Raw genomic sequence first — 14,113 nt, 5'->3', positions numbered from 1 at the left:
ATGTCGCGAAAGCAGGTCGACCATGACTACAATCTCCGTAGTATGAGCAACCTGATGGGCGAGAGGAGGAAGAAAGTGAGCGACGGAGGGGAGAGGAGTCTCATCAGCAGCCAGGGTCCCGTCGCACCGGCTTCCTCCACCGGTGCACAGCCAGCTGCCTCCACCGGGGACCTGGAGAGGGCTGCCCGCAAGCAGTTCCAGCAGGATGTCACTCCGGGCTTCGTCTACGTCCTGGCCGCGTTCTCCGCCCTGGGGGGGTTCTTGTTCGGCTACGACACCGGGGTGATCTCCGGGGCCATGCTGCTGCTGAAGAGGGAGCTGGACCTGAGCGCCCTGTGGCAGGAGCTGCTCGTCTCAAGTACTGTGGCCGCGGCCGCCCTGTCTGCTCTGCTGGGCGGCTTCCTCAACGGGCTCTTCGGGCGCAGGGTGTGCATACTTCTGGCCAGCTTCTTCTTCTCCGTCGGGGGGGTCGTGCTGAGCACCGCCCCTGGAAAGGAGGTGCTCCTGGCGGGGAGGCTCATCGTCGGCGTGGGGCTTGGTAAGACATGTGTTCACTCTCTGTCCTCTCAGTCCAGATGCTTGTCAAGTTTTTTCTGTCAGCATGAATTTCATTTAACCCAGCAGATTAGGACAAGACATACACATAACTTTGATGGAGACAAAGTTGCTCTTAAATTGGGAAGCAGGGACATTATTTCACCCCTCTGGCAGCATTAATGCTAATTGATTTCTGTGTCAGCATTCCCCCCCTGCACTTGCTCCCCATCAAGTTGTACCCCCTAAGGTCAGAGGTCTCAGCCTACCTTTCTCTCCCCCCCCACATGCAGGGGCGCCGAAAAGGGGGGTAAAGGAGACGGATTCTAGGGGCCCATGATGGAGGGGGGCCCAGAGAGGCCCCTAATGATGATGAAATTATAATACAGAAAAATAATGACACTAAGTTATTAACTAACATATAATCACACATGTTTTATTTTGCTCAGTTCTTCCCCTACTGTACATGTCAACTGTCATGCTGTTCTTCTTTCACAAATATGGTAATGATAGTCAAAAATACCATTAAAATGCATAATTGTATGTAAAATAGCATCAAAAAATTTTGCCGCTGTGTTGGGGGCCCTGTAAAGATTCTTTTCATGGGGCCCAAAATCCCTAGCGGCGCCCCTGCCCACATGTAATGGCTTTTGGTTTATCTGTCTTGTTTTTGCCTTCCCCTGCCGTAGGTCTGATATTTGCAATTACCCACAGCTTCTAATTACACAGCGTGGCCTTCTGCTTGCTCAGGCTGCATGCCACTGGCTGTTAGACAGACAACTCGCTGTCTTTATTATTATCATCATTACGATTATTATTAGATTTAGTCGGGTACCATTAAATGATTAGAGAAAGCTAACTCTGAAGGATAAATAAAAAGGGGATATTATCACAGCATGCCCAAAAGGAAGCCAGGATAAAACTCAAAGCACGGAGGAGATTTTTTTTCTGTCAATGAGGTCGTCTTCTTCACACACTGATGTCAGAGTTACATTTATCTTTTCGGCCCCATCCCTGCTTCCCCTCCTATGATAATACCTTTGCACATTCCCTTTCTACTTCTTCCTTCCCTGCATGAATATTTTTCACTCTCTGCTTTCTCCTCTCTTGAATCATCCCTCTCTCTGCCTTTTCCTCCCTCTGCTCTCTGCATGCTTTTACATGCAGCGCGCCTTTTGATCAGAATTCAATGTACCCCAAATTATTTATAGTGGTTGCTGTTACTCATGACTCACATCCTCTGTGGAAAGGACTTTTAAAACTATCTTTCCAGGCTGAGCGCCACATTGATGGCACTCGTCCGCCACCTCCTCTGAGAGTAGTAAGCTCTCTCCTCAGTGATACGTGGAGAAGTTGCAGACCATTTTCTCTCCTTAGTCAACCACTGGGAAAGGAGAGTAGGCTTAATTCTTTAATAAACATTGCTGCCCACAGAGAACAGCTCTGCGTGTCTTTCCACTACAAACTAATTATTGATGTTTAAATCAGACCCCTTTTATTACCATTTCTTATTCTTCTTGTGATAAATGGCTGTAATTTAGATGTGTTGTTGTGTGGTATATAAATCAACCAAACTATAAATAGCATTTCATTTTTTTATCTGGCATCAGAAATGTGCAGATGATGAATGCTTCTTGGTTTATTTTCCACCAGATGGGAAACACCGCTGGATAAATGGCAGGGAAAAACAGGAGATAATGATTTAAAGGGAAATACTGGGAATACTTCTCTCATTTGCATATCCCAGTAGTATTCGTCAATGCGTGTTGGATGCAGTGTGAGTTTTTATTTTGGCAAGAAAAGACAACCAACAAAAGAAAACCAGGATGTTACATTAAAGTTTGTTTTGATGTTTTAGAAACTTCAGGTGATTGACAGGAAGTGCTGGTATGAAAAACACCCAGCAATGAAACGACAACCAAGAACATTGACGTGACTAGATTAAAGCTTCATGTATCCTCTGATCGAAAAGGCTTGGGTAACTTACAAGTCTGTGGAAAACGCTTTTCTCATGGGAAAAGAGATGAACGAGGCTTGTGAAGTGTCCACAATGGGCTTCAATATCTTCAGAGACCCTGTGTGCAAACTCATAAAGCCTTTCATTTTACCTTTGAAATATTTGCATACCTGTTGCTATTGGAGATAGACAGTGATTATTTTCTGCCACTGACTGTTTGGAATCATACTTAAAGATACTCAATTACATATTCGGAGCATTAATGTTGCAGCAAACAAGTATTTGCGATGTAAAGATATAGTGGAGTGATATCTACCTGGGCAGAGAATGAAGTCGCCCTCCATCTGTATGTGATGTAATCCCAGCTTTGTTTGTAGCTGGGCTGGTGGCGGAGATGGATGCCCACTAGCCTTAGCATGTACTGCAATATGAACACAAACAATGATGGCAGTGATGCCAGTGTAGTGTTGCTTTTGTTTACAACCACCAATAATGAAATGTGATGGAGAGAAATAATTGTTTTCGGAGAATTGAACACAAAAAAAAACAAATTAAAGGGGAATAAATGATATTGCCTTTTCCCAAACATGTGAAATGGGGATTGAAAATGCAGCAGTTACACACTTCATTTACATACACAAGCCCTGACTGCTAATAAAGAGAAACTAATCACCCGGGTCATTTCAGCTGTTACATTATAAGTATCCCTTCCCCTTCTGCCATCACAATCTTTTCCCATGCGTTCATTATACCAGCGTGCACCTGCCAGCCCTGATAGATAATGAAACACATCCTGGCACCACAAACTAATTGCCGGAGGCGCTAATAAAGCGACATTTTCCATTGCATGCAATTATTTCGGCGGAGCCCGTCGCCTGCACACCTGCACTAACATGACAGGCGCTTCTCAGAAAAAGCCAATTACTTAACGCGGAGCTGTTCGTCAAACCAGGAAAGGCCATACACCGCCAAGCCCTGCCTCTCTGTATTTCTACGCATAAGCGTCTAGTTGATCTGCGCCCGGATGGTTGTTGTTGATCTGACCTTTGCCTGAGCACAGGGACTGTTGTGTGATACGAGCTGTTGCTAGTCTGAGCAAGCAGACGGTATTGAACCAGACAGCTTGACAATGCCAAGTTATGCTATTAATCCTTGTCAATCCTATCAAATTAAGAGGTATTCCTGCTGCACAGGATATTTGTAGAAAGATGTTTCAATCATGGAGGAGAAATCTACTCTTGTTAGCTATCTCGGGTGTGTTATTTGTGATGTGTAAGAAGAGGTTTTTTTAATCAAGCATAGCGTTTTAATCCAGTCAATCTTGAGCTAGACTATTGAGTGACCATCGGGAATAGCCGACATAGCACTAGCACCAGTGAGCCATCTGCTAGCATGTGCAAGCTATTATTGCACCTTTTTTTCCAAAGACCACACTGGCTGTTGGTTTAATGAAAAAAAAAAGAGGCAGGTTGTTTTTAAGTTTAACTGAATTCTTTGCTTTTCTGTCTGAATTTTTAAAAAAATTTCAAGGACAGTTGAGTTGACAGACTAGCGAAGCTGCCAACAATTAGCCCACTGATAACTTTGGCCATTTCCATCTGTCATGTGACCCTTGGCCTGCAGTTCCCAGCCGTACCTCGAGAGTCTCACTTGAAAATAATGATTATTCTCTTTGCTCTCTGTGTCGGATATAAAGGGTTGAAAAGAGCCATGAAATGTTTTTCTTAAAAGAAATCCGCTCTGAAGCCTTCAGCCCTTGTTAGCCATAATCCATTCCCTCACACATACACAAACGCACGCAATTTAAGCCCGCACCCTCACAGTGTGTGTATAATCATGTTTTCTGGTTAAATTATCAGTTGCAAATTTTGAATCCTTGGAGCAGATGAAGGGTCTGCATAGAAACAGCACAGTTAATTACATTGTGATAACATTTAATTGTTACCTGGAGGTTTGATAACTAATTGGTTGGCTTTTCATAATTAGGACACAATTCTCAGCCTAACCAGGTGGAAGCTAAGTGTATACTTATTGAGTTGTTTGTTTATGCACATATTACTGTTGTAATGTGGAAATCACATCACTAAAATGTCAAGTGTTCAAGAAATTAGTTGTTTTTAGCTTGACATTTGTGCATTTTTTTTTTGTTTTTTTTCTCCTTAAAATGGTTTTATAAGAACACAGTCATAGAACAACATGTGACTAATCTCGAAAGCGAAGTTTCATCACAAAATACTCCAGTCCAAGTTGAATGTGAAATTAGGCACACAGGTCCACTTGAATTTAATTAACAAAGGACACAACCTCTCCTGCTTTGACCACATAATGTATTCACCACTCACACCTCTTACCCATTTGAGAGTCAACAACAGCTTTAGCTGGGGGAGGTTTCACTTTATCTACGCATTTTCAAGGATGCTCCATTAGCCTCTAATTAGCTTCCTCCATCACAACCAGCTACTTAGCAGCAGAAAATGTCCTGCTTGTCTCTTTACCACAACGCAGTGACAGAAGGTCTAGTGTAGTATCTCCTCCTCTTACTCTGATCAAGTAAGTCAGGCCTGAGATTTGTACTACGTGCCCGGAGGCTGCCTTCACAAGACCAGACAGATTCTTTGTTTAACTGCGCTGTGCTGCTTTGGGGCTGAGCCTGGCCAGACGATGACTTTATGAGGGTGTGTGTGTGTGTGTGTGTGTGTGTGTGTGTGTGTGTGTTTGTGTGGAGAAGGGAGTGCTGGGAGCTGTCCGCTGGTGCTGAAAGAGAGCTCATTAACCAGAAAGGGAACACACTGCGAATGTGTTTGTAAGAGATTCACATTCAAGCAAGTGAAGAAAGCTGACCTTTGGTTGAAGTTGTTTTGCTTGTTTTCAGTGTTGCTTAAGCTCCAGTGGAGGACTTCAGAGGAATATCAATACTTGAGATGGCTTCACTTGCATCAAAATAATGTCACTTGACTCCAGATATGTCCTCTATGCAATGATACTGATATAGGACTAGAGTGAATTATATTGAAATAAGTTTGTATTTCTAAGCTCTCACTACTGTATGTTGTAGGTATTTTTATGAAAAATCAACTGTAAATTAAAAGTGATACATTTTACCTTTTAGTTTAGTCACAATCATCAGCATTAGACCTATGAAAAAAAAGGTTTTTAACATGTGTCTTTTGCTCGTTATTGCTGTCGCTCCGGCTATGGGCCATTCAAACATTGAACAAGCCACCGCCTGCAAAGATTCAAGAAATGTGACTGAAACAAAAAAAATTCTGTCTGAACAAGCATGGCCAGTATTTGTAGGCTTTCCAAATATACTTTATAATAATGTGTTTAATATAAATCCCTTCAAACACTTCCCTTTGAGTCTCACCAATAGTAAAGACAGTAAGTAGCCAGTAGCCACAGTAAGTAGCACTGTGCTCAGGCAAAGGTCTGATCAACTATGTATTTGCCATCTCTGCTGTAGAGATCTCGGTAACGTGACTCCAGCTAAACAGTGTATATTGGGGCAACCAGCAAGAGCTGTCTAAAGCGTAGTTTACATAAAATGACGTAATCGCTTGGTGCGCACGTGGTTGTAACTTTTGGTCTTGCACCTCGGAATTTTGTACACACAATCACGTGACTGTCAATAGTTCACCGATAAAAGCACTATTTACATTTCTGGTGATTATTCAAATAAGGCCATTTTGTTTTTATATGTTTTAGAAACAGGAGGTCGCAAAAATCTCCATTTGAGTATATATTTTGCCAGCCAAATGAAATTGGTTACAGGATATTCAACCTTTGTTTCTTTACAATGCATTTAATACTTTACTTTTTTCTTTACAGGGCTTGTACAAAGGCAATAAACTAGTCAATGTATATGAGATATGAGTTTATAGATCATTCCAATCCCTCCTTGGCATAGTAGAGATTGTTTTATGGCTTTTTGCGGGTTACACCCATGGTTACACTTACAGTCGTTGGTTACACTTGTTGTCTTTTTGATTCTTCACTGTTCATTTTGTTTGTACCTACCCTGGCATTTCGGATAATAATGCATAGAATATAAACGCCTCTGAGCATGCTCGTATAAACAAAGCTTAATTTAAATTTTGGTCTCTTAGCCCCCAGGATAAGCAATTTTTTCAGAAAACTATATACATTTATAAAAAAACATTTGTGACTTATGTTTCATATAAAGCAAAGAAATACTGGAATTATCCATGATGCAACAACAAACAAAAGACAGAAGACATAGCACAAGTAAAATGATAGTATTAGCAGCTTTAAATTGAAGACATTCTGCATTCTAAAAGCCAATGCAAGACAAAAACTAAGCCGAAAAAACAAACAAACTTAATTTAAGACGGTCAATAAACTGTCCAGTATTTTACCTTTATACTGGGCTGTAATGGTATTAACTTTAATGGGCTCTAACATATCTTCTTTGTGACCACCTGCAGCAGGATGTAAAATGGAAATGATCCATTCCTCAGTAAATACATCATTATCAGCTGTAGGATCTCACTCATAGGCATATGGGCTGTGTGTGGCAGCAGCCTCGGCTTGGGCTGACACAAGCTGTGTTACATATGGCGGTGATGTTTAACACGGGAACATGAAGGGAAACTAGCAAGAGGGAGGATGAGGGGTCCGGCTGTATGAGGTGAATACAGATTGAGGCATTACAGAGGATGAGGACTTTGGGACTTGTTTGTTATATATGTCCATCCATGTGCGTGCATCTGCATAATGTCATCTGAGTACACAAACCTACAGAGCAAACATAACAGAAGGTAGCTGTCAGACAGAAAGGAGCCAAAACAGATTTCAAGCTTTTTGGTGTTTTCCTGTCTCTCCTTTGTAGATTGGCATGAAATCTGTGTGCTGCACTGTATGACTCACACTTGATAGGTTTTCTAATATATTATATCTCATTTCGAGCAAAGTGGATCGAACTGCATTGAACATTGCAGTTTAGCATATTTTGTTTGATAAACAAGTTCTAGGTCCACTGACTGCAAAATGAACAGAGCCTTCAGCCGCCCCTTGTGGTCCTTTTCAGCAAAAGCCGATGCTTAGTCACCCAGGAGATGGTACAGTGTGGAATTCCAGTTATGTGTTAACAGGTGGTTGTATGGAGAAAGGGGAATTGTGACCCTTGTTGTCTTGAGGCCACTGGCTGTGTACATGAAAAAATACTTCAGCATTCACTACTGAAATTAGCCGTCTTAAAAGGCCTGGCTGTATTGTAACCTATAACATAGAGGTTAGGTTTTTCTCATGTCTGTCTTTCAGCAGCTTCTCTCAAAAGCGTATGAATGAATTTCCATCAAATTAGCCTGAGCAGACAGCCTTCATGCCAAAAAGCAGTTGATTAGATTTCAGTTGGTGATCTGGATCTCCGATTTCCACCCTCTAATGATAATTCTTCTTTTTCTAAGGCTCCTAATCCTTAGGGTGGGTTAGGGTTAGGGTTAGGGTGTTTGCACGGTGATGAAATCAATCGGTAGATGTAAGAGAGAACTAATATCTCTGGTTGTAACAGCAGGCCGGAGAGCTGTTCAGCCTTGGCAGATTCTACGAGCGTCTCTCGTTTGATTACCCAACACTGATCACTAGACCAGGCAGAGACTTCACCACATGGCTTTGAACCATTACTGTTAACTTTTTTAGTTGTGCACATCGAGAAAAAATGTGTCTTTTTTATGTTGTGAACTCCATCAAGAAATGTAACTGTGCTTTGAAATGTTGATGATGGTGATTTCCTTTCTCAAACTGCTCTCTTCAGTGGAGATCTTGTAAAGAAAAAAATAAATAAAATAAAAATCCTCCTCGCTCTCGATTATCGATTTCCCTTCCCAGAGCTGCCACAGTGTGGTGCCCGCTCGGAGACTTGTTTCCCAGCAAGTGGTTTCCATAGCAACAGGTAGCCACGTAGTCATGGTGGCCGTCGAGGGCAGGGTGGTGGCAGTAGAGAGGGGAGGGGAGGGGAGGGAGAGGTGAGGAGGGGCAGCAGACTATTAATAGAGCTTATCGGGAGCCAGCTGCAGAAAGCTGCGGTCTCATGGCACCTTGTCAAATACATCCGAGGAGAACACACTGTTTGTTCTGTGTTTATGTGAGTATAGGTGCATGCATGTGCATGTGTGTGTGTGTGTGTGTGTGTGTGTGTGTGTGTGTGTGTGTGTGTGTGTGTGTGTGTGTGTGGGTGCGTGTGTGTCTGTGTGTGTGTACGAATGGAGGTTTTCCAGATTAGAGTAGTGCAGAGCCCATTACTTAAATGGACTTGGCTTCACCTCATGTCAACATGACGCCATTGATGCTGTCGTTGATGTCAGGGTCAAAGGTCAAAGTAATTTTGTCAAAGTCATGAGTAATTCATTGCAGACAATTGAGATTATTGAAATAGTTTCAATTAGTAATAATGATGAAATGTAAAAACCTTGTAAACCACTTTGGTTTTGCGATTTTAAAGTGATAATAATAATAATTAAAAATTGAATTATTGTCAAATTTTCAATTTGAAATTATTGTCAATTTTGTACAGACATTATTGTTTACATCAACTTTGGTGATGGACTAACTTTTCTATCTAGCACCATCATCAGGTTTCCTCACTGTGGTTATAATTAAATTCCAGCAAAACTAATGACATTCCCCCCATCCTCTCCTGTGTTATGTGTTTAGTGCTAATTAGCAAATGTTATCATAATAGCACACTCAGACAAGATGATTGTTTACATAGTAAACATACTTGCTTAACATGCTAGCTTTGTCATTGAGAGCATGTTAGCGTGCTGATGTTAGCATCTAGGTAACGTATAACCCCACAGAGCCCATAGTGTGGCTGTATTAGTATGTGTGTGACGATTTTGAAAATAAAATGAGTTAATATTACTTTTTATCCTATATTTTATTTTAGACATCGTTAAGGTCAGTTGATTGGTTGATGTTAGTGTATCTTATTTGTCATGGTTCAGCTTATCACCTGCCCCAATGGGTTCATATGTCGTACATTTGCATTTATGTCCACCTGATACGGTGGAGGTGGTGGGAGACAGGAGGATGATGGCTAAGCTGTCATCCCTAATGGACAACACCTCCCACCCCATGCAGGACAATCTGGCAGCTCTGTGCAGCTCCTTCAGCCACCGGCTGCTTCACCCCCGTTGTGTGAAGGAGAGGTACCGCAGGTCCTTCCTTCCTGCTGCTGTCAGACTGCACAACCATCTCTGCTCCCAGGAGACCACACATCACTACAAACTGACAATATATAAATCAGTGCAATAAAAAAATATGTGCAATCCACTGAGCAATAATAACATTATTCTGTCTGTTTATATAATATTTTATTTTAGTTATTGTAGATTTTTAAAGTTTTTTTACTTATTTATTATTCTTTACTTGTGATTACTTATTTACTTATTTATAATACTTGTTTTGATCTTGTATTTTTTTTTTTTTACTTATTCCTCTTGTTTGCACTATCCTCTCTGCTGCTGTAATCCTGCAAATTTCCCCGCTGTGGGACTAATAAAGGATTATCTTATTTTATCTTATCTTATTTTATGTCATACAGATTTACTTTGAGAACAAGGAACATTTGCTGTAAAATCCACAATCTGAGTCACATTTTTTAGAAGAATCTCCTGCTTAATGTTGCCTATCTCTCTTTCTCTCTCTCTGTGTAGGAATCGCCTCCATGACAACGCCAGTGTACATCGCTGAGGCCTCTCCGCCCCACCTCAGGGGTCAGCTGGTGACGCTTAACACCCTCTTCATCACCGGTGGACAGTTCACTGCCAGCCTCATCGACGGCGCCTTCAGCTACCTGCAGCGAGATGGGTGGAGGTCAGACACAGAGACACACACCTCTCACACACACACACACACACACACACACACACACACACACACACACACACACACACACACACACACACACACACACACACACACACACACACACACACACAGAGGATGTGTTCAGTTACAATTTAGACAGATAAAGGGATAGATAGATGGATGGCATTAAATGGCATCTCTTATGTCGGCATTAATACACTTGAGGTACTTTTCAAGGGATCCCCATCTCCCTTTATGGTCGCTGGTCATATAGTCAGATATGATGTTAGCGTCTTCTTTTCTTTGTGTTCTTATTGTATCAAATGCCAGAAAAAGTCGGGCTGGCTCAAACCCTCGTTCAAAATGTCAACACATGCACAGGTCAGCACCTAACATTTGCCGACAGCAGCTATGCTGTACGTTAGAAAGATAAAGTATGCCTCTCTCTATTAAAGTATGCATAGTATGCCTCTCTCTGTGTCCTTCTGCGTCTTTTCTGCTTCTGTTTGCATCTTTTCCTGCTGTCATACTGAAAGCAGGTTTACGTCCCATCGAGTGTTTGAATGTTGAGCTGTGAGATACTTTAGATAACAATCGTCCTTTTTGCAAGGATTTGCTTCAACTACATCTCTGATGGAGATTGCGGAGATCGTTTAGAAGCACCTAGATTGCTGTGATTCATACATGATAATGGCTTTGCCTGAGCAAAGGAAGAAAAACTATAAATGTCTGGATGTTTTCTTCAGTAAAAATGTCATGATTTTTTTTTCAAATCTTTTGATTTTTGTGCTGTTTCTCCACTTTTTCTTCTTCTAAAAATCAAACTCTCTCACATCATCATTATCACCACAGTCGTTTCCTCCCTCATTCCCCTCTCTTGTGCTGTACCCTCTTACTCTTTTCCTTCACCACATATTATTTTGGATTTTTTTAGAACAGACCGAATGCGTTGAACCCTTATTGTGTGCATGAGCAGATAAAGAGAGGCACTTTCTTTTCAACATACAGTAACAGTTCAGTATATCAGGTTTTCTATGGGTGAAGTTACCCTGTCATAGTATTATAAATCAGCACGTTAAGTTAAACATTCAGTGTAAGTTTAAGTGAAGGTTATATGTGCAGCACTAATGATATTTTTTACACATTAAGAGAATAATGGAGAATAATTGAGTGAGTAAAATGTACACTCCAAGACTCCATCTGTTACATTCAGGGTCAGGTAAATAATAAAGTGTGAATATAAATGCTAGGGGTTATTTTGAGAAGCAGAATCTGAATAAAAGCCTTGAAATTTTCACTAGTATTTCATTTTAATGATCTAAATTACCTGATGCTTTTTGCTGGAATAATAAAATATCTCAACATAAACCTTAATGTATGGTCAACCTTTATATGCATATATCTGAACCTGCAACAGCCATGGTTGGGGGGAATATTGTTTTCGGATAGACTGTATGTCCATCCGGTATATTCTCATGAACACGACATCTCAGGAAAACCTGGAGGGAATTTCTTTAATTTAGGCACATAAGTCCACCCGGACTAAAATGACGAAGTGGGGAGAAATTTTGGGAAGATATGAATGTAAACTGCAACTTGACCGGCTAGTGAAGGCATACAACCGTGAGGCAGTACTTCTAGTTGAACCCTTTTCTGTAACCAATGTCAAAGGAATTGTAAATTGCATTTATGTAGTTTTATGTGATCGTAATAAGTGTCCTCACTCCAAGTATCCCCTCCCTGTCCAGGTACATGTTGGGTCTGTCAGTGCTCCCTGCCGTGCTCCAGTTTGTGGGATTCCTGTTCCTGCCAGAGAGCCCTCGCTGGTTGATTCAGCGCGGGCTGACCCAGAAGGCCCGCCGGGTGCTCAGTCAGATCCGAGGCAACCAGAACATCGACGAGGAGTACGACAGCATCAAGAACAGCATCGATGAGGAGGAGGACAGCGGAGGAGGTAACGGGGTAAAAGGAAAAAGGGGTTTGAGGAAGAGAGCAACAAAGGCAATTGTTTTGGCATTTTGATTTATGCTGTAACATCCTTTATTTCAATTTTTGCTGATATTTTTATGACAACAGAACAACACACTTAATCATTTAGTGGGCGGCTGTTAATTTAGTATAAGATACAGATATTCGAGGAAGGCCAGTTATATTGACAAAGCACACTGCACGCTTTAATTAATGCTGCTCTTGCCTGTGCACAGATCTGAAGGCACAGAAGATTCATACAAGGAGAAATTAAGTACATATTAGTCATTCTGGTCTATCAGTAAAATTTGACGTTGTTTATTAAAGCATTTTGTGGACTTTTTTACAGTAGTTCAAAGTAAAGGAGGTGTTGAAGTTGTACTGCATTATTGTCTATAAAGGTAACGATTTAAGTAACGAGCAAAGGCACCCAGTGCTGTGGTCAAGGGAGTCATTGGAAACTTGTTTGAAAGGGACTTGCTCATTTTTGGGCTCATGCTATTACCACACCACAGCTGAGTCACGACCATGAGCCTTGAAGGCAGCAGCCTCCTTTTCACTCACTCTGATGTCCTCCTTAGTTAGACTGATTAGATAGTTCATGCTGCCCTCCTGCTGTGTGATGAAGTCCTTCCTACTGATGCAACAATGTGCCGTTCAGCTGCTTTTGTTGCAATTCCCTTCACTCCTAGGGCGATGATGGTGATCTGCCAATCAAAGCGTTTGTGGCATCTTTTCTCAGGATTATCTGTTGACGTGGTTTGACTTTCTGTAGATCTTTTGTCCGTCTGCTCCCCTGTGGTGGCACAGCAGCAGATGTAAAGAGCATTGATATTGTTGAGGCTTTCATGAAGTGGATGTAGGTTGAATCCTTTGCTGATCGCTCGTGTTTCAACAAGGTGAATCAGCGCTGTAAATAGAGATCTCTGGTAGAAGGGCAGATAGAAAATACTTACTTCATGGTCAATTATTGTGTGATTTGACCTTTGCTCAGCCTCTTGGATGCTGCTGTTTGCTACCTATAATCTCTTTGCAATCCCTGCTTCCAAAACAGTACCAGATAAACAAACACACACTTGTTTTCACCAACATTTCATCCTACCCTTATCGGCCATCTGTTTGTGCTCGTGAGCATAGAGAGAAATCAAGACTGAAATACTATTATTTCTACAAAAGAGGGGCATTATGCACATTCACACACAAAGACCTTACCGTGTCATTATTGCGGCTGTGATGTGAATTCGGATCTTATCCCCCTACTGGTAGTGTTCTACCACAAACTGGAGTCATTTTATTTTCATTTCTTAGCCAAAAGGCTAATTTTCAACTGTTGTCCCTCAGCCAGATGTTAAATAAGATATTCAAATAACAATAAAGTAGACAACATGTAAAATCATAAACAGATACTGTATGTAATACTAGCTATATCAGAATTTCAATTTTAATTCAGGGAACCAACAACAGTTAAATTTGAGAGTGATGCATTCACAATAAATTACAAATCTAACCTCTGTGGAGGCTAATCGAAAATTACAACAAGTTCCACGCTTACGGTGAACATCAGAGAGATACTTATGTCTTGTTCTTAGATGTTTTTACATTTGTATAACTTTCTCTTCAGAGCTTACTGTTTGTCTCGGCCTTTCTGCGATGAGCTGAGCCGGGAGAGTAATGGAGGGAAAGAGAGTGGAGATAGGAGAGTCGATTAACAGGCAGGAGAGGACAAATGGGCAAAAGGCTGAAAGAAGAGTAAAAGGGGAGGATGAGTAGAGGAGAGGAAATTGGATTCATCCTGCGACTAATCAACCTTGACAACAGAGAACA

At 41.4% G+C, this 14,113-nt stretch overlaps 1 protein-coding gene across 1 annotated transcript in view; it reads left to right on the top strand.

Moving 5' to 3' along the window:
* The window catches only part of LOC129112664 (proton myo-inositol cotransporter-like), a 55,005-nt gene continuing 40,892 nt past the window's right edge, over positions 1-14,113 (top strand). The window contains 3 exon segments of the mRNA XM_054624857.1: positions 1-538; positions 10,168-10,327; positions 12,070-12,275. Of these exon segments, the coding sequence (XP_054480832.1) occupies positions 1-538; positions 10,168-10,327; positions 12,070-12,275 (904 nt within the window).

The sequence above is a fragment of the Anoplopoma fimbria genome, chromosome 23 (assembly GCF_027596085.1).
Source record: "Anoplopoma fimbria isolate UVic2021 breed Golden Eagle Sablefish chromosome 23, Afim_UVic_2022, whole genome shotgun sequence".
In the NCBI taxonomy this organism is placed as follows: Eukaryota; Metazoa; Chordata; class Actinopteri; order Perciformes; family Anoplopomatidae; genus Anoplopoma; species Anoplopoma fimbria.
This window is presented reverse-complemented; position numbering and strand designations above follow the sequence as displayed.